The sequence below is a fragment of the Crotalus tigris genome, unplaced genomic scaffold (genome assembly GCF_016545835.1).
Source record: "Crotalus tigris isolate CLP2741 ecotype Arizona unplaced genomic scaffold, ASM1654583v1 scf7180000018553.2237530, whole genome shotgun sequence".
Classification (NCBI taxonomy): Eukaryota; Metazoa; Chordata; class Lepidosauria; order Squamata; family Viperidae; genus Crotalus; species Crotalus tigris.
In genome coordinates, this window is record NW_024097074.1 from 112,119 (window position 1) to 135,640 (window position 23,522).

Below are 23,522 nucleotides of genomic sequence, written 5' to 3' on the forward strand. Positions count from 1 at the left end.
ACAGAAATATTAAAAACATTGTGAATTTTGTCAAAAAAAATATATTTTGTTTAGTTTTAAATATCCAAATACAGGTAGTCTTTGACTTATAACAACTGGGCACAACATTTCTGTTGTTCAATGAGATATTTGTTAAGTGAGTTTTGTCCCATTTTATGAGTTTTCTTGGCATAATTGTTAAGTGAATCACTGCAGTTGATAAGTTAGTAACCCAGTTGTTAAGGGAATTCGGCTTCCCCGTTGATTTTGCTTATCAGAAGGTCGTAAAAGGTGATCACATGATTTGGAGAAACAGCAAGTGTCATAAATCTGAACCTGTTGCCAAGCATCTAAATTTTGATCATGTGATCATGGGGATACTACAAAGGTTGTAAGTGTGAAACATGGTCATAAGTTACTTTTTTCAATGCCGTTGTAACTTTGAACAGTCACTAAATGAACTGTTGTAAGTCGAGGACTACCTATATTGTTTTAAACTGTTAAATATAAGAAATCAACAACAATAATGCAGTATAATTCATAAAAAAGAATTGCAATTTCAGACTCTATCTATCTATCTACCTATCTACCTACCTACCTACTTACCTACCTACCTATAAATAAAACTTATTGGCCACCCATCTTACCTTAGGTAACTCTGGATAGCTTGCAATCATAAAAAAGAAAAACTGTCCAAAAATAAAAACGTAAATATTTAACTTAATGTTAAATGTAACATAAATTTCAGATGTGATACAAACCAATGTACATTGTTATAATCCAAAAATGGTTTCCAAATTTCATGAACTCAAAAGAAAGTACAGATTTTTGTTTTTTTTCCAGGTTATTTGTATTGTTATGAATCAAAAATATTTCATATAGGACATTTTTGAAGACTTTCCCAGAGTTCCTTTTAGATACAGATCTGCTTACGTTTGGAGAAAATAATATTCAGATCTCCAAGAATCAGAATATGTCAGTCCCCTCAAATCATTTTCGGGGCGCTTCCGTTCTGTTAGGAGGGGGGATGCATGGGCTGTGTTTCTTTTCCTTTGTTCTCTCAAATTTTGATGTATCTCTTTGGGTGTGAAAGAGGGGACAAATGTGCCTGGGGACATCTGCCTTATCTCTGCTCCGCTGAGAAGAGGATGCAACACCTGGGGAAACAGTTTCAGGAGTTCTGCTTTCTTAGGAGTATAAGCTGACGCAGGATCTTACATTAGGCAAGATCTGCAAAGTGGTCAACCGGTGCACATGATGTCTCATCATGGCAACAAGCAGGAGGAATCTGAGTGCTGGGCAGAGATCTCCACAAAGACTCACCCTGAGGATATCCCCTCCGAGTGGATTGAGGAAGCTACCGCCATGGAAGATCCCGAGAGGCCCAGATGGTCCATGGGCGTGGGGAAAAAGGGAGGACTGGGAAGGGAGGACCCAGCGGGTCACTCTCACCTGTGGTAGTCAGATGCCGGGCTGGAAGTATGAGATCTACACCAATGAAAAACCAGGCAAAGAGCCGAGCTCAGTCAACCAACTCCTGAAATGCGCCATACACTTCATGGTGGAAGTCTTCCAGAACCTGAAGGTGCAAGAAGCCAGTGGCTGTGGGGAGAAAGAGCAAGGAACCAGCGGAGGAACCCATCCCAGGAACCTCAGCCAATGCCACAGCTTATATAGAAAGGGCAACTACTGCCCTAGCAGTAGTTTACCCAATCGGGGTAAATACGCAGGGGAGCAGCAGAAGGGGAACCCCGTGGCCAGAGCAGAAGACACCTCCCTAGGTGTCAAGTTCGATGGGGATCCTCAACAGTTGGGGTTCTTCCTCGCTCATGTCCTCAAGTACATACAGGAATATGGGCGAGAACTCCCCAGTGAGGGAGCCAGGGTCAGAATTGTCACTCTAGCCCTGGAAGGTGCTGTTGCCAGATGGATGGTGACCCTGCACAACGCTGATGTTCCAGAGCTCCGGAACTTCAACGGTTTCATGGCAGGGCTAAGATGGCATATCGAAGACCTCCTGACTGATTGAAAGATGTGAGACTGCATTAAGACGGTGAGACAAGGCTGCTGTCCGGTAGCTGAATACACCAAAGAATTTTGGGACTTAGTCTGCCGCCTCAACTGGCTGGAAGACATCCTGGTGTGCTGTTTAAAAGATGGGCTTAACGACAACCTATACTATGCCTGCATTGCCGAGAGCCCCTGCACTGGTGCATCTTAGCTGAAGAAGCAGAGATTGACTAAGCCCAGAACCAGCACCGCTCAAGCAGAGTGTGGACACAATCCCTGCCAGAGGGAAAGAGGGAGGCAACAAGACCCCTACAGCACCATCACACTCAACTGCCTGCTTCAAATGTAGCAAGGAAAGCCACAGGGCTGTGGAATGCTGTTCAAAGACCCCCACAAAGAAGGCATATCAACCCTCAGGGGAAAAACTGACCAAGCCTTCCCAACCCCCTAAGGACACAGTCCTGAAGAGTGCAAAGGTCATAGAGTTACGTCCCTCCCCAAAATCGGAAAGGGGAACCCCGACCCCACCGGAGAAAGAGTCAGAGACATCTGACAGCGACTACGATGATGACCCCCTGGTAATTTCAGGCATAGGGACAATAGTAGCCCTAAAGGCCCTACTAGACTCGGGGTGCACCAGATGCTTAATAAACCCCATCCTAGTGGGAAAACTGGGGGTTTGCCTAAGGAGATTAAAGAACCTATTCTGCCAGATAGACAGGTCCTCCGCTGGAGACGTCCCAGTGATCTTTGCCACTAAACCACTGGATTTAACTATGGGGAGCCACTCTGAGACTTTAACCTTTATAGTGGCACCTGGTATGGAATGACCCCTCCTCCTAGGGCTGGCGTGGCTGAAAAAATGGGACCCGCGGATGAACTGGCAGGACAGGCGGTTAAGGTTCCCATGGGAACAGAAAGCCCCACCTAGCAATTGCAACAGAAAAAAGAGCCACAAGAAATGGCAGCAGCTACAAAGAACGAGTCACTGAGAGGCATACCTAAGGAATACCACAATTTGGCTGAAGTATTCAGCGAGAGGGGTTCAGACGAACTCCCTCCTCGCTGGCCCAGACTGTCCCATCAAGATTGTCCCCACAGCTAAACTTCCAAAGCCTAAACTGTACTCCATGACTCCCAGGGAGTTAGACAAACTACGCCAGTTCATAGATAAAAACTTAGCTCGGGTAGCAGCCCTGGTGTTGTTCCGGGAGAAGAAAGATGGGTCTCTTCATCTCTGTGTGGATTACAGGGTCTGAATGTGGTGTGCATGGAGAATGTGTACCCCTTGCTCCTCATGAAGGACATACTGGCCCAGTAGTTTCTAAACTGCACTTATGGGAGGCTTATTACAGAGTCAGAATTAGAAAGGGAGACAAACGGAAAACTGCTTTTAACTGCCCCCTGGGCTGCTTTCAATTTAAAGTGCTCCCTTTAGGATTACAAGGAGCCCCTGCGATATTTATGCAACTGATAAATGAAGTGCTACGTGAACCCCTATATAAGTGAGTTTTGGTATACCTGGATGATATATTAATATACACTGAGACGAAAGCTGAGCACATAAAACTGGTCAGAGTGGTCCTGAATAAACTCCGCACTGCCAAACTATACGCCAAGCTTTCAAGGTGTGAATTCCACAAAGAGAAGATTGGCTACCTAGGCTACCAGATCTTATATGAGGGGGTGGAGATGGACCCAGAGAAAATGCATGCTGTTTTAGAATGGAAAACCCCACGCACCAGGAAGCAACTGCAAAGCTTCTTGAGTTTCGCCAATTTCTATAGGAAGTTCATTCCCTCCTTTGTGCAGATTGCATTCCCCATTATGAATTTATTAAAATTCAAGGGGGGAGATAAGCCAAAACCTAGCCAGCCACTAAAGTGGACTATGGAATGCCAAGCTGCATTCGAAAAACTGAAAAGATTTTTTTCTCTGGAGCCAATGCTGAGGCACCCAGACCCAGAGAAACCGTTTGTCATTCAGGCCGACACTAGCATCGTGGTTGTAGGTGCAGTATTGCTCCAGGAAAACAAAAAAGGCCAATTGCAGCCCTGTGCATACACTTTAAAAAAATTTACTGAGACCGAACAACGCTGGGCAGTGTGGGAGAAGGAAACCTACGCAGTGAGGTGGGCCCTTCTCACTTGGAGGCATTTTTTAGAAGGAAGCAAAATCTCTTTCCAGGTTTGGACTGACCACAAAAACCTAGAAGCATTGAAAATCCGAGGAAACTGTCCCTCAAGCAGGCACGGTGGGCCCAACACTTCCAGCGCTTCAATTTTGCCCTCTGCTATTTATGGGGGGGGGACTTATTGGCAGACACCCTATCCAGGCTGCCACAAGGCCAAAATAGTCAAGCCTCTACTCCCAGTGCAGCAACTAGCAACTCCAGTAACCACAAGGGCACAATCAAAAGCATCCCACTATTAGACAACGCTATCATCCTGGTCTTTAAGCAAGACCTGGAAAAAGACAAATGGTTCATTAGTTACAAGAACCTTTGCTCCATGAGGTTGGAGCTGGCAGGGATAGGAGGGAAGTTATATGTCCCAGCCAGCCAGAGACTAAAAACTATTCAGACCTGCCATGACTCAAAGGTGGCAGGATACTTTGGGTTTGTAAAGACCCTGCACTTCTTAAAAAGACAATTCTGTGGCCTTCTATCAAAAAGGATATCAAGAGTTATGTGACCAGCTGCCCTACATGTGCTGCAGCAAAATGAAGATGGGGAAAACATCTGGCCTTCTGCAGCCAGTTGCAAACCTTTCAGCACCCTGGAGAGAGATTTCTATGGACTTTATTGTAGAATTGCCAGAAAGCGTGGGAAACACTATTATTTAGGTGGTAACCGTCCATTTCATTTCTTGTCAAAAGAACCCAACAGCAAAGACTGTAGCAAAGTTGTTCCTCCACCATGTCTACTGTCTACATGGGGTCCCACGTTGCATAATTTCAGACATAGGAGTCCAATTTACTTCTAGGTTCTGGAGAGCACTTTTGGTCCTCCTGGGAACAGACCAGGCCCTGAGTTCTAGTTACCATACTCAAACAAATGGTGGGACAGAATGAACAGTATCTGCGATGCTTTATCAACTATCAGCAAGATAACTGGACTGACCTCCTGCCATTCGCTGAAGTAACTTATAATAATGCTCTGCACTCTAGCACCGTGTTCACCCCGTTTCAAGTGGCCACAGTACAAGAATTCAACCCAATGCCCGAACTGCCAATAATGAAGCCACCATCCTTTCCCTTAAGGAATGGATGAATCAACTGCAAAATACTTGGCCAGTTATCAGAAAAGCTCTAGATGAGGCTAAAACAGCCTATAACAGTGGTGGCAAACCTATGCACAAGTGCCAAAGACAGCACTCGGAGCCCTCTCTGTGGGCACATGTGCCGTCACCCCAGCCCCACCTCCCCCTGCAGCCCCTTCCACACCAGCAGCCCCCCCAAGGAGAGTTGTCCCCAGGCACGGCCCGCCTGGAGCAGTGTAGCCAAGGACACGGCAGCCAGACAGTGGGGACAAGACTTCGCCCTTGCACCTCATCACAAACAGATGATGCTGCGCGGCACAGATGGAGGGCATGGCTGCTATGCTGCTGCTGGGCCGCCTAGGCGATCTGCGGTGGGCCGTGGAGGTAGTGGGTGGCCCTGCAGGTGGGTGGGAGCGGGGGCGGTGTGGGGGTGGGGCAGTTTTTGGGCACTCGGTCTCTAAAAGGTTCGCCATCACTGGCCTATAAGGCCCAAGCAGATAAAAATAGAATGGAACCTAAACCATTCCACACTGGGGACAGAGTATATCTGTCTACTAGGTTCCTGCAATCTCTTCAACCCTCCAAAAAGTTAGGACCAAAATTTGTGGGATCCTTCCCTATCAAACACATTATAAACCCAGTCACAGTGGAGTTGGACCTCACCAAGGACTTAAGGCAAATCCACCCTGTATTCCATTGCAGTCTGTTAAAGCCTCAAATAACGTCATCTTTACGCCCAGTAACTTCCCCAGCAACACAATCCATCATGGTAAAGAGTGAACAACACTTTGAAATTAAGGAAATCCTAAACTCACACATACACCATGGAGCTACCCAGTATTTAGTGGCCTGGAAAGACGTCTCACCATGCCAGAACGAATGGGTGCATAAGAAACATGTTAGAGCCCCTAGGTTACTCAAACATTTTAATGCACATTACTAGATAAACCTGATTAATCTGTGAATTCTCTTTCTCTCCCATTTTATTATATTTCTCCAGGTGGAATTCTCCTTCCTTTAAGGGGGGGGGGGCGGCATGCCAGGACCCTCAAATCATTTCGGGGCACTGCCATTCTGTTGGGAGGGGGGAGGTTCTGGGATCTGTTTCTTTTGCTTTGTTCTTTCAATCTTTGATATATCTCTTTGGGTGTGAAAGGGGGGGAGAAATGTGCCTGGGGCCATCTGCCTTCTCTACTCTGCTGAGAAGAGGATGTTTTATCGCTCCTTCAACTTTCAGTTCCTGTAACAACTTCACACCTGTGGATTGGCTGGATTTGGACTGGGCAATTGGGCACCTGGGAGGGGTTTGGAAGAGAGGTTTAATGTAACTTTTCACATTATTCAGATGTTGCCTAGCTTTTCTTTTTTCACTATCTCTCAATAAAAGTTCCTTTTGAAACAATGCAAGTTTCAAGACTTCTGCTTTCTTGGGAGTATTAGCTGAGGCAAGACCTTACAGAATATTTCCTTCTACAATATCAAGAAATAATTTAAAAAGATCTTTTGTCAACCTTTGTGTTACCATTTCAGCATAAATAAAAAAATGTTTACCCAAATTTCAAATCTTGTTGCTTTTGTTGAATTAATTTGTTAACATTCTCCATTATATGCTAGTTACCTGTGAGAAGTTCAGTAATTTGTGATAAAATAGGGGACTCAGTTGTTATGAATAAAGGGCATAGTGTTATATGATGGAACCATCATTTTTTAAAAAAAATCTTATCAACTAAATTACCTACTTATCAAAATAGTCTCTAGGCTGACATTCCTCAGTTTGGTAATATCTGTAACATTCTACCCTTCTCCAAAAAATAATTATTTTCATCCATTAGTTTCATTAAAACACTTAGAACATCAAGAAGTTACAACTTGCCTAACAATAAGCTTCAGCAGCATGTGTTAATTTTAGATATATAAATGGCATTTTCTTTATTTTTCATAAGAGTTAGAAATTAACTCATAACATTTTTTAAATATAAAAATTAAGTATACTCTTCACTTAGCTTCTTAAAGATTACCTTGACAATCTGTTAAATAATTGATAATTATAACATACTTTAAAACTCAATGTATATTAAAATTCAGCTTACCAGCCATTTTTATTGACATATGTTGCTAGGTAACCATGATTTTCCCAGTTATGAATAGTCTCTGTCATTCCCTCCTTTTGGAAGATGGACTGTAGACCTTTAACAATGGCATTACAATCAGCTAGACAAAAGAAAAAGAACCAATGGGTTAATAAGGCCCAGTACTTAGGCCCAGTACTCTTCAATATCTTCATAACTGACTTAGATGAGGGAATTAAAGGGGAACTCATCAAATTTGCAGACGACACCAAACTGACAGGAGTAGCCAAAACCCCAGAAGACAAGCTCAGGATCCAAAAAGATCTAGACAAACTTGAACAATGGGCCCTACCCAACAAAATGAGTTTCAATGTGGAGAAAAGCAAAGTTTTACATTTAGGCAAGAAAAATCAAAGGTACAAGTACAGATTGGGCAAGACCTGACTTAAAAACAATAACTGTGAGAAGGACCTTGGAGTCCTAGTGGACGATCACTTGACTATGAGCCAGCAGTGTGCAGCAGTAACCAAAAAAGCTAATATAATCCTGGATAGTATAAATAGAAGCATAGAATCAAGATCATGTGAAGTATTAGTACCATTTTATAAAACCCTAGTAAGACCACACCTAGAATACTGCATCCAATTTTGGTCACCATAGCACAAAAAAGATGTCGAGAGTTTGGAAAAAATTCAGAGAAGAGCAATTAAGATGATCAAAGGCCTGGAGACAAGAATGGCTGCAGTACTTTGGTTTGGCTAGTCTAAAGAAAAGAAATAGGGGAGACATGATAGCAGTATTCCAGTATCTGAGGGGCTGCCACAAGAAGAGGGGGTCACTTTGTTCATCAAAGGGAAGGACAAAAAACAATGGTAGGAAATTGATCAAAGAGAGAAGCAACTTGATATTAAGGAGAAACTTCCTGACAGTGAGGACAATCAACCAGTGGAACAGCTTGCCTCCAGAAATCGTGGGTGCTCCATCACTGGAGATTTTTAAGGAGACTAGACAATCACCTGTCTAAGATGGTATAGGTTCTCCTGCTTGAGCAGGGGGCTGGACTAAAAGACCTCCAAGGTCCCGTCCAGTTCTATTCTATTCTACTCCATTCCATTCCATTCTATACGTAGAAAGGATATTTAGTGCATTTTATGAGCATAAAATGACGACTGCTGTAATTTCTAAACCTTTCCAAGTATTGGAAAACCAGTTGTTAAGATTCCTTATCCTCTCCTCTTCTAACAAATCTTGATAAACAAATTTTGTTTTCTGTGGAGGTGGAATACCTAACCAATTAACAGCAGTTTTAATGTTTCCCAATTGTTTTAAGAATAGAATAGAATAGAATAGAATAGAATAGAATAGAATAGAATAGAATAGAATAGAATAGAATAGAATAGAATAGAATAGAATAGAACATACAACACAATACAATTTTTTATTGGCTAAGTGCGATTGGACATACAAGGAATTTGTCTCCGGTGTATAAGTTCTCAATGTACATACAAGCAACAAGTGATAAATCATGATTACAAAATACAATCATCATAAATCATAAGATACAACTCTCAGCGATAGTCATGGACTAAATAAGCAAACAACATAAATCATAAAAGGATACTAAATAAAAGCAATCAACATAAATCATAAGATACAAACAACAAAGTTATAGTCATAAGAAGCTAAGGAAAAAGGTAAAAGGAAAGAGAAGGATAATAGTAATACAACCCTACTAGGTGGTTTGACATCCCAGGGCATAAGTGGGAATGTTGTTTAGCAAAGTGATGGCATGGGGGGGGGGAGTCCTTGTGTCTAGTTGTTTTGGCGTGCAATGTCATCTTGAGGGAAGAAGTTGAAATAGTTTATGTCCAGGATGTGAGGGATCTATAGATACTTTCACAGCCCTCTTTCTGGCTCGTGTAGTACATAGGTTCTCAATGGAAGGTACGCTGGTTGAAATTGTTTTTTTTGCAGTCTTAACGTTGAAGTCTGTCTTGTTTGCTATTCCAAACTGACAGTTATAGAGGTGCAAATGACAGGCTCAAAAATTCCTTTGTAGAACTGTATCAGCAACTCCTTGGGTAGTCTGAGCTTTCTGAGTTGGTACAGGAAGAACATTTCTGAGCTTTTTTGATATTTTTTATGTTAGGTGTCCATTTTAAGTCCTGAGATATTATAGAACCTAGAAACATGAAGGTCTCTATTGTTGATACTGTGTTGTTTAGTATTGTTAGAAGTAGTAAAATAGGAGAGCTTCTCCTAAAATCATCTCTACAGTTTTGAGTGTGTCCAGCTCAAGATTGTTTCAGCTGCACCACAGGGCCAGTTGTTCAACTTCCCATCTATATGCAGATTCGTCAGCAGATCCATGTTTTTCAGGTAGGCCAACACTAACCTTTCAAAGGTTTTCGTAACTACGGACGTTAGAGCAACCGGTCTGTAGTTGTTCAGCTACATGGGATGATATTAGAGTGTTTAAAGCAAGAAAGAACATAACACATCTCTAGTGATTTATTAAAGATGTGGGTGTAAATGGGATCACAAGCTTTCAAGCAAGGAGTTACCTTGTCTAGGCCTGGTGCTTTTTCAGGCTTGTCTGTGAAATAAACAAAAGCCTTCTTTTTCTGTGATCACCAGAGGTAGGAGGCCCAGAGGGATGGAATCAGTTCAGTCCATATTGTGATTTTTATTATTGTGATTTCTTACAATACAACTTTTGCTTATATTGTTTCCTGTCAGATACTTTTCCTTATACTGTTTCCTATCAGGTACTTAGGAGCCAAGGACTCAGCAGCACAAGGAAAACAACAATCAATGACTTAATATCCAACTACCAACACCCTAACTAACAACTAAAAGACACACACAACTAGGCACCATATAAATAAACAGGTAGTGTACATATTCTAGAAAGAGAGGTAAGTTCCCTGATGATGGGCTCCAGCACAAACCCGAAAGCTTGGAAGAATAAACCTTTGGTCCAGGTTACTAACTCAGATTGGATCCTGCAACATTATCCTGGGACATGTATATTTGCCTTTATTCGCAAGAGATATGGGCAGCCGATGTTTCCTATCTTTTTACAGTTCATTAAAATGTGTCTATGCTGGAGCTGCAGATATTGGGTAATTTAAATATATTCTGAAAAATAAATCAAATGATTTCATTAACTGATTTTAGCAGTGTATATGTTTCTCATAGCAGTGTAGATGTTTCTCAAAGTGGAAAAAATTGTCAAATGAGCTTTATGCTCATAGTCTATATAAAGCTAGCATCTGAAGTAAAAAAAATATTTCCTATTGCCCACCATTTCCTACTCCTCCATTTTTAGAAAATACTTCTCAGTTTACATAAAAAGCTTGATGCCAAGGCCAATTGTTTTAACAGATGGCAATGAACATCTGTTCATTGTTAACATATTTTTTTAAAAAAAAGTAAACATAAACAATTTCTCAAGTTCGTTTGTAATGTAAAGTTAAAGGTCTTTTTTGCATTTAATACTTAGATTTTTCCTTTGTATTTAACCATAATTTTAAATCACAGGCCTGTTATCTAAAGAGCTAATGAATAAAAAAGATAAGATTATAGGTAAATGTTTCTTATTCTTACTATCAACACATTATTGGTAGCAAAGTCATATAGCTTCTACTTCTATAATGATCTCATTGTGTAATTTCCATTTGTATCTTTTTTTTCTCGGAGAATTCAAGGTAACATACTTTTCTTCATTTTATCTTCAAAACAAATCTCTGAGGCGGACTGGGCTACGAGAGAATTATTTCCCAAAAGTGAGATCTCTGGTCAAGACTAAAACAAAATAAAAAGCCATTGGCAGCAACAGTCAAATTTGAGAGGATACAGAAAAAGCCATGCTTTTTTTTTTTCTTATTACAATGATTTTTTTGAAGGAGGTTTTTGGAGTTAATCTCCCTCTCTTTTGTTTAATTCTTTTTTTCTTTTCTTTTTTTTGTATTTTTTAAGGAGGAAAGAAGAAATCAAATAAAAATTTTTCTTTTAAGATGGCTTCAAAGCGCCAAGTAATTTCCACAGTTCCTAAGGTGGCTTCTTCTTCGGCGATATTACCAGCGCAACAACCTAAATCAACATTATTACCTTCTCCTCTTGCACAGTCATTAACGGTAAAAGATTTGCAAGATGTAATGGGAAATGTTATATCTCAAATTAGGGGAGAAGTGAAAGAGATCTTAGTGGAGAATAACAGGATCTTGAGGCAAGATATAGTTTTGGCTTTAAAAGGACTTGCTTCTGTTGTTGAAAAGTTGGATTTTCGTGTTGAAGAAGTTGCAGATAAAGTGGAGGTGTTGGAGGAAAAATTTGAAGGCATGGAAAAAAAGATGGAAAATTCACAAGATGAGATTCTTATGTTTCAATATAGAGATATATTTCAATATACAATATATTTTTATTGTAAAATTGTAAAAATTTATAATTAAAAAAAAATTGAGAGGATACAGGTAGTCCTCACTTAACGACAACTGGGACTAGTAACTCTGTTGTTAAATACTGCAATCATTAAGTAAAATATCATATGACTGTAACAGGCTTACAATCTCACTACCCCTTTGATTATTAAGTAAAGTATCAGAGTATTTAAGCAAAACATCATGTAACTAAATTTATTTCTTCCTTCTCTATTAACTCTATTTGTCACAAACCAGTTGCACAACACACAACTAGTGATCATGTGGCTGCAGAATGCTGCAATGATTGTAAGGGTATGCTGGTTGTGAAGTGTCCAAATGATGATCATCACATGGCCATGCTACAGTTGTAAGGTTTTTTTACAGCATCATAACAGTTGCCAAACAAGGCAGCTGATATTGCAAGCAATGACTATCATATTTATCTTTATAAAATTTAGTCTTTTTTATAGAACTAAAAATTAAACTGCAGTTAAATAACGGTATGCTAAATTTGCAATCAGATGTTTATTTCACCTCTTACCACATATTTGTAAATACTTAATGTAACTATCATGTTTACAAATGTATTAAAAATAGCTGTAGTTAAACCTAAAATTAAGTCATATGCTGGTGTTCTTTCTTTCCTTGGATAAAACATACTGATAAAATTGAACTGGAAGAAAATGCAGATGCAAAAAATATAAAAGGCTGAGAAACACCGTCTTCTTCATCAATATAGTCCTTGCTTAACGACCCTCATTGGGATGAAAACTGCCAGGACAGAATGAAGCAGTTGTTTGGCAAAACACCATATGACATGACCATGCTTAGTGATGCCAGTTCCTGTAGTGCTAGTTGCGGTCAGTAGGTGAGAACTGCAGCATCATTAGGCAAGGATCTCACACTTCTGCCCTGTTGCATTTGCGTCTGCTTCAACACCTCCCATTTGCCTATCTCCCCCCCCCCCCGTCTTTCCCCTTTTGGTCAGCTGCCCTACACTCTGCTACTGCCTATCCTTGTCACCCCCACCCCCAGACCTTCACCGCCTTTCTTCTGCAACTAATAAGAGGCATCCAACTGAGGCAGCCACTGGCTCTTTATGAAGTCTTGCAGCATCCCCACCCTCTCCTGGTCCCACTGTCCACACTCCCTAGCACCCACTCGCAGCACCTATGACCTGCCCGTGCTTCTGATTTGAGATTGCCACCTTTTCCCACTTAACAACCCATGTGGTCCTAGGGTTACAGCATCAACTGGGACTGCCATTGCTAAGTGATGCAATCATATGATATCATGGTTTATGACTGCATCTAAAGGGCACCAGATCAGGAATGATTAGTGTATAGATTTGTTCCCCAAGATGTGAAAACAAAGGAAGCAATCAGAAACTCAGAGCACTGTCTTTGTAAAATGAGCTCTGGATCTACAGATCACTCTAATCTTCCAAAATTTGGCATAACCTAGAAATTCTCTTGATGTAATAAAATCTGGGGGCAAGATCTTGGCAAACCTTAATAATACATAGGAACCAAAAATATATTTGTTTATAGAACAGGAAGAATCAAAATCCAATGCAGTCATTCCAAAAGCATATATACATGTAAAAGAATAAAGGGCTCTTTGTTGCCTGTCATTTGTAGGTGATTTCTACCAGAAACTGCCAACTTTTGTAAAATCTACTCTCCCTATTCAGCCAAGCCTATTGAATTTTGTTAAGAAAAAACACTGTAAGAAAGACAACTACTTTTCAGGTTTCTATAGTCTATGTGCCTTATACAGTATCTAAATGAAGCACCACAATATATACAGCTATCACATAATACAGGTATACAACAAAATACAAATGTGGAAGTGGAAAGGAACTCATAGTTTACAGCAATTTGAGTTATTGCTTTCTTTTATGGTAATAGTTGTATGTGCGTTCTTGCAAAAATCATAGGAAATGTTTTAGTTGCTTCAATATGTTTTATGGCAATACAACAATTTACTTACCAGCTCTATAGAATATATCTGATAAATAGGTTATTAATAGCGCCATACACAAACACACACAAAAGGTTTGGCACCATTCAGATACTGTTAAGGAAGTTAATACATCAATTAAATGAAAAACAATTTTAAAAAAATCACCTCTATGTAAACCATGCTATATGCTATAATAAAACCAACGCATAAATTATAGCCCAAACTGAGTCCGAAGCTGAAAAAGCTGCTTCAGTTGAGCCTGCACAATCAACTCAGGATGGACATCACATAAGGCTGATCAATCACCAGCAGTACCTGACCAGCAGGATCTGTGAGGTAAGGATGGCATAAGGCCTCCCAGTTCTTATACCAGACAAGTAAAAGAAAGAGCAGAAGAGAGGAAACCTGTTGGGTTACTTGTCAAGCAATGGAATAAAGTAGTATTTTTCAGCCTTGGTAGCTTGAAAATGTATGGACTTCAACTCCCAGAATACCCCAGACACCATGTTGACTGCTGAATTCTGAAAGCTGAAGTCCACACATCTTCAAGCTGCTAAGGTAGAGAAACACTGAAGTAAACATTCTGATTGGTGACAGCTGGCTGCAGTGTTTAAAAAATAATTTCTTTGCCTATGTTCTCTTTGCTGGAAATAATATCTGGCTTGTGCATGACTTCTCTTGCACTATAGACCCTTGGACTAGCTGATAACCTTGACAGAACAATTTTGGATGACTTTTCTGCACATTCCCCTTTGAAAACAAAATTCACAGACAAGTCTTTGCCTTATTTGACATTCCTTGCTATTGTCCTCTGAAACTGATAATCTCCTAAAAATCGTGTGTGTGTGTGTGTGTGTGTGTGTGTGTGTGTGCGCGCACGCACACAAACACACATACATGAAACCTGAAACAGGACAGCATTTTGTGGTCTTTAAGTTCCATTGTTTAAGAAGTACCACCAAATGCATCTCCCACTTAGTTTTTAATATTGCATTTCTTTTTACTTGAGATTTATTTACATAAAGATTGGTCTATTCCTCTTATGCAGAATGACTGCAATCCTATTGGTTGTAAAAAAATTGTACTATATTTGAACACATTTCTTAAATGCCACTGAAGGTGAAGTGCTCTAATCAGACAAGGTTGGATTCAGGCCTTTTGGAAAACATTGGGAAATAGCCCAATTTCAAGTTTTGCAAAATAATAATGTATATGAACAAACAAATCCAACTGTCAGATGAAGAAGTTAGAATTGTCCCAAATATTTCTTTCTCCGACTAAGAAAAAAGATAAAACATCAAATATTCCTATTTGTTTATTTTTAACAATTATTTGAAATTAGACACAATTTCATTCCTATTTATTGTAAGAATGCTTCCTGTTCTTCTATACATTCTGTAGATCATGTTTCTACTATTACACATTTCCCCTCTCCTATAAGCTAACATTTTCTTTCTAACCCAATTTCCAGTAGAGCCTGGAAATCAGGAAGGGTAGAGGGAGATAACTGGATTATCTCCTCCATCAGCATCTCTGGAGAAAAGACCAACCACCTGAGGGGTAGATTAAGGCCCGTCCTTTGGCGGCAAGACGTGCAAAATGAACAGATGCCTATTTCTACTGGATAGAAATAGGCCGCAATGTCAGATACCCCCCCCCCCCAAAAAAAGGCACGAGCTCACATTTTTAAGTATATAAAGGAAATATGCCCGGAAGGGAGGAAAAATCTTTGCCGGTCTATTTTCGGATGACGAGATTAAATCATATTAGGGTGAGGGGGGGTCTGTTCAGGGAAAAGAATGAGACAGACAGATGGCAATTTTTCGCCGAGGGGGGGAGGCCATAAAGCACATGCGGCTCGGAAGCGCGCATGGTTGGAAACGCAGCGAGAGGGGGCCGAGCTTCAGGCAATCTGCACTTACGAAGGGGAGGAGCTGCAAGCACGAATGTTAGAAAATAACTGAGTATCAGAAAATAATTGCAAATAGGGAGGTGGGGAGGGAAGAGGGGGAAAAAAATCCAAATTTTTCGGGGAATTGAAGATTCGGGAGAACAGAAGGTTCAAAAGTTGGCGGTAAAGGAGACCCGGGGAGGGAAGAAGATATGCCGCTTATTTGGGAACGGGAGGGCGAGAGTAGGCAGGAAAGGAGCACGCCGGGCCAAAGCCAGCAGGCTACCCCAGTCTTCCCACGCCGACCTAGACAACTCGCTCGTTCGCCTCATTTGCTGCAGAGGCCTGCGGGGGGGCCGTGACTCTCGCGGCAAGAGCGACCCAGCAAGCCGTTCGGACCTCTCCTCTGTTCCGCTGCTGAGGAAGGGAAGGAAGAACAATTGAGGGCCGGTCGGGCAACCGGGAGTGGGTGGGTAGGCCAGAAAGGGCGAGTCGCCGGAATGAGGTGCCTCACCTGTGGCGCTGAGCATGAAGTCGAGAGTGCTGTGTCGCGCTGCTGCCATAATGAAGTAGAAGAGCCCTGTGCCATGCCTGGTGGAACGACAGTGGCTGCGTTCCGAGTGCCACTGCCTGCCTGCGCGGTAGGCGTAAGCGTGCCGCGTGTGTATTAGCACGCGAAGTGGAGGCCGGGGTTGCCGCCGCCGTGTGGGGAGAATCCGAAGGGGAGGGGCAAATGACGGAGCGAGAAATAGACGGCGAGGTGGGGGGGGGGCTGAAAGCGGCTCCGGTGGGGATTCTTGGGAGGGGCGGGCGCCCCCTCCCTTTGCTGTTTTAGGGAGCGTAAGGAGGTGCGCTGATGGCTTTTGTAACCGGAGACAAATTCACTACTCCGGCAGTAGCTACTACTTTGGCTTCGAGGCCTTCCTGCAAAATAAAGGCGCTTCAACACATTATTTTGTGATGTCTTCAATGTTCCTATTCCAGGTTCTTTGGATTTCTTGAACTCGTTACGCATTTATTCTATGATGGGTAAAGCTGCTTCACCAAACAGGCTGGGATTAACGCAGACTAGGCCTAGTGTCATCCTACATCGCAGTTTTATTTTTCATTCCAGAACAAATTCTGAAACAGCATATAAGAACAATGTTCTTTTAGGCATATAATATAAAATGCTGCAAAGAGCGAGACTGCAGTTTGTATGTTTTATACAGAGAACGAAAGAAACGGTTTACTTGAAGGCACAGCACAGAAAATGTGAATCAACATCTGTCAAGATGGAATTTCTTCTGTGTTATTTGATGCCCTGAAGTCTCTAATGAATTATCTTAAATTCTCATTTACATGGAATTGGCAGCAGGTGCCAATTTTTCAGCTTTCTTTCCACGAGATATATTGCATATAATTAAAATTAGTGAAGAATTATCTTTGTTTTAAATATATTTTAACAACTTGGTCGTGGCTTAAAAACAAACTGCAATTATAACACTGGAAGACTGTAAGCATACAAATGAAAGAGCGAAGAATCGAACTATTTGCATCTTTCCAAAGTCAAACTAGCTGATAAACATCTTCCCGAAATGAGGCAATGCTACAACTAAGTTAACAAGTTCAACAAATGTTAAATTATTTTCTCTTGCAGTTTAAGGGATTTTCTTTCCAATAACTATATGTTGGCTTTTTGGGAGGGAATGTATTTTTAACTGGTCTTGCAGATGTGTGATAAGCATATTTAAGATGTGCAGCCCAAGACATTTTGTTTCCCAAGATTTTTTTTAAAAAAACTTCCTGTTTCCAGCCAACCAGACATTTAATAAACCTTCACTGAATTTCTATTGTAACTGAGAGGAGTAGCTAACTTAAGAACAAAGGCACAATTGTTGAGTTGCTACCACAACTATTTCTCCCCTTCCAGTGCATGACCTGCAGACAGCCATGCTTCATGTTTTCCTCAAAGCAGTTCGACATTTTTGTTTTTCTTAGCTTGTAGAGGCTCTTTTCTTTTTGAACACTCTTGCTAAAAATAATTAGGCATTCTCTCTGAAAAATGTAGCACTCATCTCAATAAAATCATTTCTGCATCCAGATTGCACATTTGGGAATTTTTGTATATGGAAAGGGTTTGCATTCATTTTATGATTGTGCAATGCTGCTGTTTTTACATAAGTGAAGGGATAACCCAGCATATATAAAGTCATATAATTTATCACATTCATTTACTAATATTTATATTCCATTCTGAAGACTGAGCCAGTAAATACAGTAGTATGAGTATAAAACTGATGATTATATTAGTATTTAAGACTTCATAATAAAAAGTAAAAATTGTGAATAATGGTTTAAAAATAGATAACCTTTATTGTCATTTTTTTACTGTGGGCACAATGGCACACTTTAAAAATGAAATTTAGTTGCTTGCTCTCAAATTGTACACATACATAACACACATTTAAACGTACTATATACAACATATGTATAGGCTTACACCTAAAAATAAGCCCATGCATTGGTCTTAAACTCCAAGCCTAAGTTCCTCTCAGAAATGACAGGAGCACTGAGCCATACTAGGAATTTTAATTCTTGCTATGTGCTGAATGATCCATATAGCCGACATGTTTTGTGGTTTACCATCATGTGTCACACTTCAGTCTAGAATCTTAGACATCAAATAGAAAGTTTCATTTGGGAATGTATTCCTAAGTAAGTATGCAAAAAATTAAAATGTATTTTATAGCAGGAGAGTTGAGAGGAAAATGAAAACTGTTTTCATCATACATGATCTGACCTTTCCACGTACATTATAGTGTTGCATACACAATCATCCAAAATCATCATTTTGACATAATTCTTTGATGCTGCAGAAAACTGTTTTATAGAACTGGGGGTAGGCAATGATCCCTCACTGAAATGAAGAAAGTTAGCTTGAGACCTACACTTAAATGAGAAATTACATTGTACCCTCATCATGGTCTATTTTATAAATGTATAATATACAAATTATACAAATTAGGATACATATATATCGCTCAGGGTCAATTTCTTTAAATTTGAAATAAGATGCATTGAATATTCAATAGTTTATTTTGCCATATGTAAGAAACGTGGTTGATGAAAATACAGTACTGTGCAAGCTACACTAAGTAGTTATACATACATGATGCTTTACATTACTGTTTCTCAAACTTGGCAACTATAAGATAGGTGGACTTCAATTCCCAGGACTCCCCAACCAGCATGGCTGTTTTACATGGCAAAAAACCTTGTTTTGTTTCACTGACTAGAGTACTGTATAACGAGTTTCCAGTAATCAGCACTGCATTTCTATTACAATAGAAATAAATGAACATACATATATTAATATAATGGTACAGATTCCAAGGAATCTTTATTTTATTGCCTTAAGGGTGTTAAAATTGCTAAGGAGTATTTTTACAACCAGCAAGTTTCTAAAATGAGGCAATTGTTTTATAAAAGGTGGGTAATAAAGCTTTGTTCTAGATTCCCAATATAATTCACTTATAGGCATTACTAGCTGCAAGTAATACGTATTGGGTAAATGATTTCATGAAATTAATATATACATATATTCAGGGCCAATATCAGCATCTGGAGTACTTGAGCAATTGATAAGATTCTCAGGGCTCTGGCAACACACTCTTATGTTCTCCCCTCTTCCTGGAGCTCCCTTAAATATTAGTAGTATCTTGACCTTCAGTTTAATAATATTTTCCATTTCCCACAGTGTCTTTATTTTAACATTATTCTCGGACAGTGCAAAAAATTAAAAATGGTTGGTAGGTACAAGTGCTCAATATAATTTCTTTCTATTTGAAAACAGGATATATACAGTTGCTGAACTATTTAAAATGTGGCAATTATCTTCCTTATAAAGGAGAGCAAAAACAAATGGAGGTTGCATGAAGTTGATTTTCCAGTTCTTGCCTGGAATGCATACCTACTTGTAGATTGTGTAAGGCTGAATGAATTTCAGAGTTTAAAAAGTTATACAACTGTTTCAGTTGAAGCAGTTATAAAAACAAATCTACGAAAAAATGTTTTAGGTATTTAAGAAAGACATGCAACTAAGAAAGTGGATTATAGACATTTAAAAATAATATCATTTAATACACTTAAAGATGTAACATTCTTTGTTCCTTCAGTTGAACATGTCTTCCAATGACTCTGGTGATTGGATTAGCTTTGTTAGGAGTTTGCTTTATTTTTATAGTTTACAAACACAGAGAGACAGGCAAATATTCACTTAACTATTTAAATATTTTGAAAAAAAAGTGCTAAACAGTTATAGTGTTTAACTTATATAGATAATCCTCAAGGTATGACAGGCCATTTAACTAACATTCGAAATTACGACAGACCCACCAAAAGCTACATATGATTCCATTTCAAAGTTACAACAGCTGCAGTGGGCCTGCAGTCATTGGCCCTTATGACCCACCACAGGGTCACTGCAGTCACTCTCCCTATCCCAGAGGTAGGCAACCTTGGCTCTTTTATGACTCGTGGACTTCAACTCTAAAAATTCCTGAGCCAGCCACTCTGAGGGGAAAGGGAGGTTTCCAAGCTGAGTCATGCTGGCTCAGGAATTCTGGGAGTTGAAGTCCACGAGATAAAAGAGCCAAGGTTGCCTATCCCTGCCATATCCCATCCTGCCAAAATCTTGCAGCAAAACCTTGCATTTGGAACTCCTCCCCATACACCCACCCATCACACCGCACGTTTACTTTTGAAGCTCATGTTGTGAAAGGAGGGCAAGCTATGTGTGTCTTGGCCATGTGGCAGCAATCCAAATGTGGCCACCATTTTGTCCCACCCATTTGTGGGAGGAGTACAGTGAGGGGAAAAAATTATTTGATTATTTAAATGAAAATGCTATAAACTAAATCCTATCTATTAAGCTATTGGGTGAATTTATAGGATTACTTATGACTTTTATTTATTTATTTATGAGACTTATATACCGCTTTAAGTGCAAGCACTCTCTAAGCGGTGTACACCAGTAAGCAATGTATATATATATTTACATTGCCCCCAACAATCTGGGTCCTCATTTTACCTACCTCGGAAGGATGGAAGGCTGAGTCAACCTTGAGCCGGTGAGATTTGAACCACTGACCTGCTGAACACAGTCAGCTAAAGTGGCCTGCAGTACTGCACTCTAACTGCTGCGCCACCTCGGCTCTTATTATTTTTAAAAAATACCCACTCAATTCAGTGAGAATACATTCCATTTTAAATATTCATTACTCTGTAGAACAGTAGACAATTGCATAAAAGAGTTTTCTCATGCCAATACTGGTATTTGTTTGACACTGTGTTGAGATTATAAAAAATACCCATACAGGTTGTCTTCAACTTACAACCACAATTGGGACCAGAATTTCTGTTGTTAAGCAAGATGGTTGTTACAATGATTCGCGCCCTATTTTATAAACTTTTGGCTATGGCTGTTAAGCGAATCCCTGCAATTGTTAAGTGAATCATGTGGTTGTTAAGCAAATGCAGCTTTCCTCATTGATTTTGCTTGTCAGAAGCTGGCTGGGAAGGTTGCAAATGATGATCACATAACCCAGGTATACTGCAGTTGTAAATGCATGCCAGTTGCCAAGTACTCAAATTTTGATCACATCAGCATGGGGATGCTGTGACAGTTTTTACTTTTTTGGGTGCCATTGTAACTTTGAACAATCACTCAAAGTTCTAATATTAATTATTATTAACATTAAGGAAAACATTTTTCAAAGATTGGCTCAATCTAAAGGGTCAAAACAAAAACTTCTGGTTTTTAAGGATTTAGAAGACTAGATTGAAAAATAAATTCAGAGGTCATCATGCTAAAGTAGCCAGATCTGTATTTTTGGTACAAAAAATAAATTAATCCATAGATAAAGACAAATTACATGTTTAAGATGGCTTTTTCACATTGGGTCCCTACTTTCAGCAATAATTTTACAGTTACAGTGAGGGAAAAATTATTTGATCCCCTGCTGATTTTGTATGATTGCCCACTGACAAAAAAATGATCAGTCTATAATTTTAATGGTAGGTTTAACAGTGAGAGACTGAATAACAAAAAAAATCCAGAAAAACACATTTCAGAAAAGTTATAAATTGATTTGTATTTTAATGAGTGGAATAAGTATTTGACCCCTTCGCAAAACATGACCTAGTACTTGGTGGCAAAACCCTTGTTGGCAATCACAGAGGTCAGACATTTTTTGTAGTTGGCCACCAGGTTTGCACACATCTCAGGAGGGATTTTGTTCCACTCCTCTTTGCAGATCCTCTCCAAGTCATTTTTCCATTTGAAACCTCCAAGTCAGGTTTCAAGGCTGATCTTTGGCAGCTCGAACCTTCAGCTCCCTCCACAGATTTTCTATGGGATTAAGGTTTAGAGACTGGGTAGGCCACTCCAGGGCCATAATGTGCTTTTATTGTTGAACCACTCCTTTGTTGCCTTGTTTTGGGTCAGTGCCATGCCGGAATACCCATCCATGACCCATGTTCAATGTCCTGGCTGAGGGAAGGAGGTTCTCACACAAGATTTGACAGTACATGGCCTTGTCCATCGTTCCTTTGATGCGATTAAGTTGTCCTGTCCCCTTAGCAGAAAAACGCCTCCAAAGCATAATGTTTCCACCTCCACGTTTGACAGTGGGGATGGTGTTCTTTGGGTCATAGACAGCAATCATTCTCCTCCAAACACAGCGTGTTGAGTTCATGCCAAAGAGCTTGATTTTGGTGTCATCTGACTACAATACTTTGACCCAGTTCTCCTCTAAATCATTCAGATGTTCATTTGGCAATCTTCATACAGCCTGAATATGTGCTTTCTTGAGCAGGGGGACCTTGCAGGTGCTGCAGGATTTCAGTCCTTCAAGGCGTAGTGTGTTACCAGTTGTTTTCTTGGTGATTATGGTCCCAGCTGCCTTGAGATGATTGACAAGATCCTCCCATGTAGTTCTGGGCTGATTCCTCACCATTCTCATGATCATTGAAACTCCACGAAGTGAGATCTTGCATGGAGTCCCAGACCAAGGAAGATTGACGGTTATTTTGTGTTTCTTCCATTTGCGAATAATCGTACCAACTGTTGTCACCTTCTCACCAAGCTGCTTGGTGATAGTCTTGTAGCCCATTCCAGCCTTGTGTATGTCTACAATCTTGTCCCTGACATCCTTGGATAGCTCTTTGGTCTTGGCCATGGTGGAGAGTTTGGAATCTGATTGAATGATTGCTTCTGTGGACAGGTGTCTTTTATATAGATAACAAACTAAGATTAGGAGCACTCCCTTTAAGAGAGTGCTCCTAATCTCAGCTTGTTATTTGTATAAAAGACACCTGGGAGACAAAAATCTTGCTCATTGATAGGGGATCAAATGCTTATTTCACTCATTAAAATACAAATCAATTTATAACTTTTTTGAAATGCGTTTTTCTGGATTTTTTGTTGTTATTATTCTGTCTTTCACTGTTAAAATAAACCTACGATTAAACTTACAGACTGATCATTTCTTTGTCAGTGGGCAAACGTACAAAATCAGCAGGGGATCAAATAATGTTTTCTCTCACTGTACCTGTAAAATTATTGCTGAAAGTGGGGACCCAATTTATTTATTAATTTATTTTTTGTATCAAAAATATAGATCCTGGCCACTTTAGCATGATGACCTCTGAATCTATTTTTCAATCTAGTCTTCTAAATCTTTAAAAACTAGGAGTTTTTGATTTGACCCTTTAGACTGAGCCAATCTTTGAAAAATGTTTTCCTTAATGTTAATAATAATTAATATTAGGATGTATATTGTTCAGGTAGTCCTCAACTTACAACCATTCATTGAGTGATTATTCAAAGTTACAATGGCACTGAAAAAAGTGAAAACTGTCACAGCATCCCCATGCTGATATG

At 39.9% G+C, this 23,522-nt stretch overlaps 1 protein-coding gene across 1 annotated transcript in view; it reads right to left on the bottom strand.

Annotated features, from left to right (window-relative positions):
• Positions 1-16,327, bottom strand: part of SMS (spermine synthase) — a 38,396-nt gene extending 22,069 nt beyond the window's left edge. Inside the window, exons 1-2 of the mRNA XM_039354434.1 lie at positions 16,113-16,327; positions 7,340-7,460 (exon numbers count right to left, since the gene is read on the bottom strand). Coding sequence (XP_039210368.1) covers positions 7,340-7,460; positions 16,113-16,161 — 170 coding nt within the window. The 5' untranslated portion in view covers positions 16,162-16,327. The remainder of the gene's footprint in view (positions 1-7,339; positions 7,461-16,112) is intronic.
• Between the last annotated feature and the right edge of the window lie 7,195 nt (positions 16,328-23,522).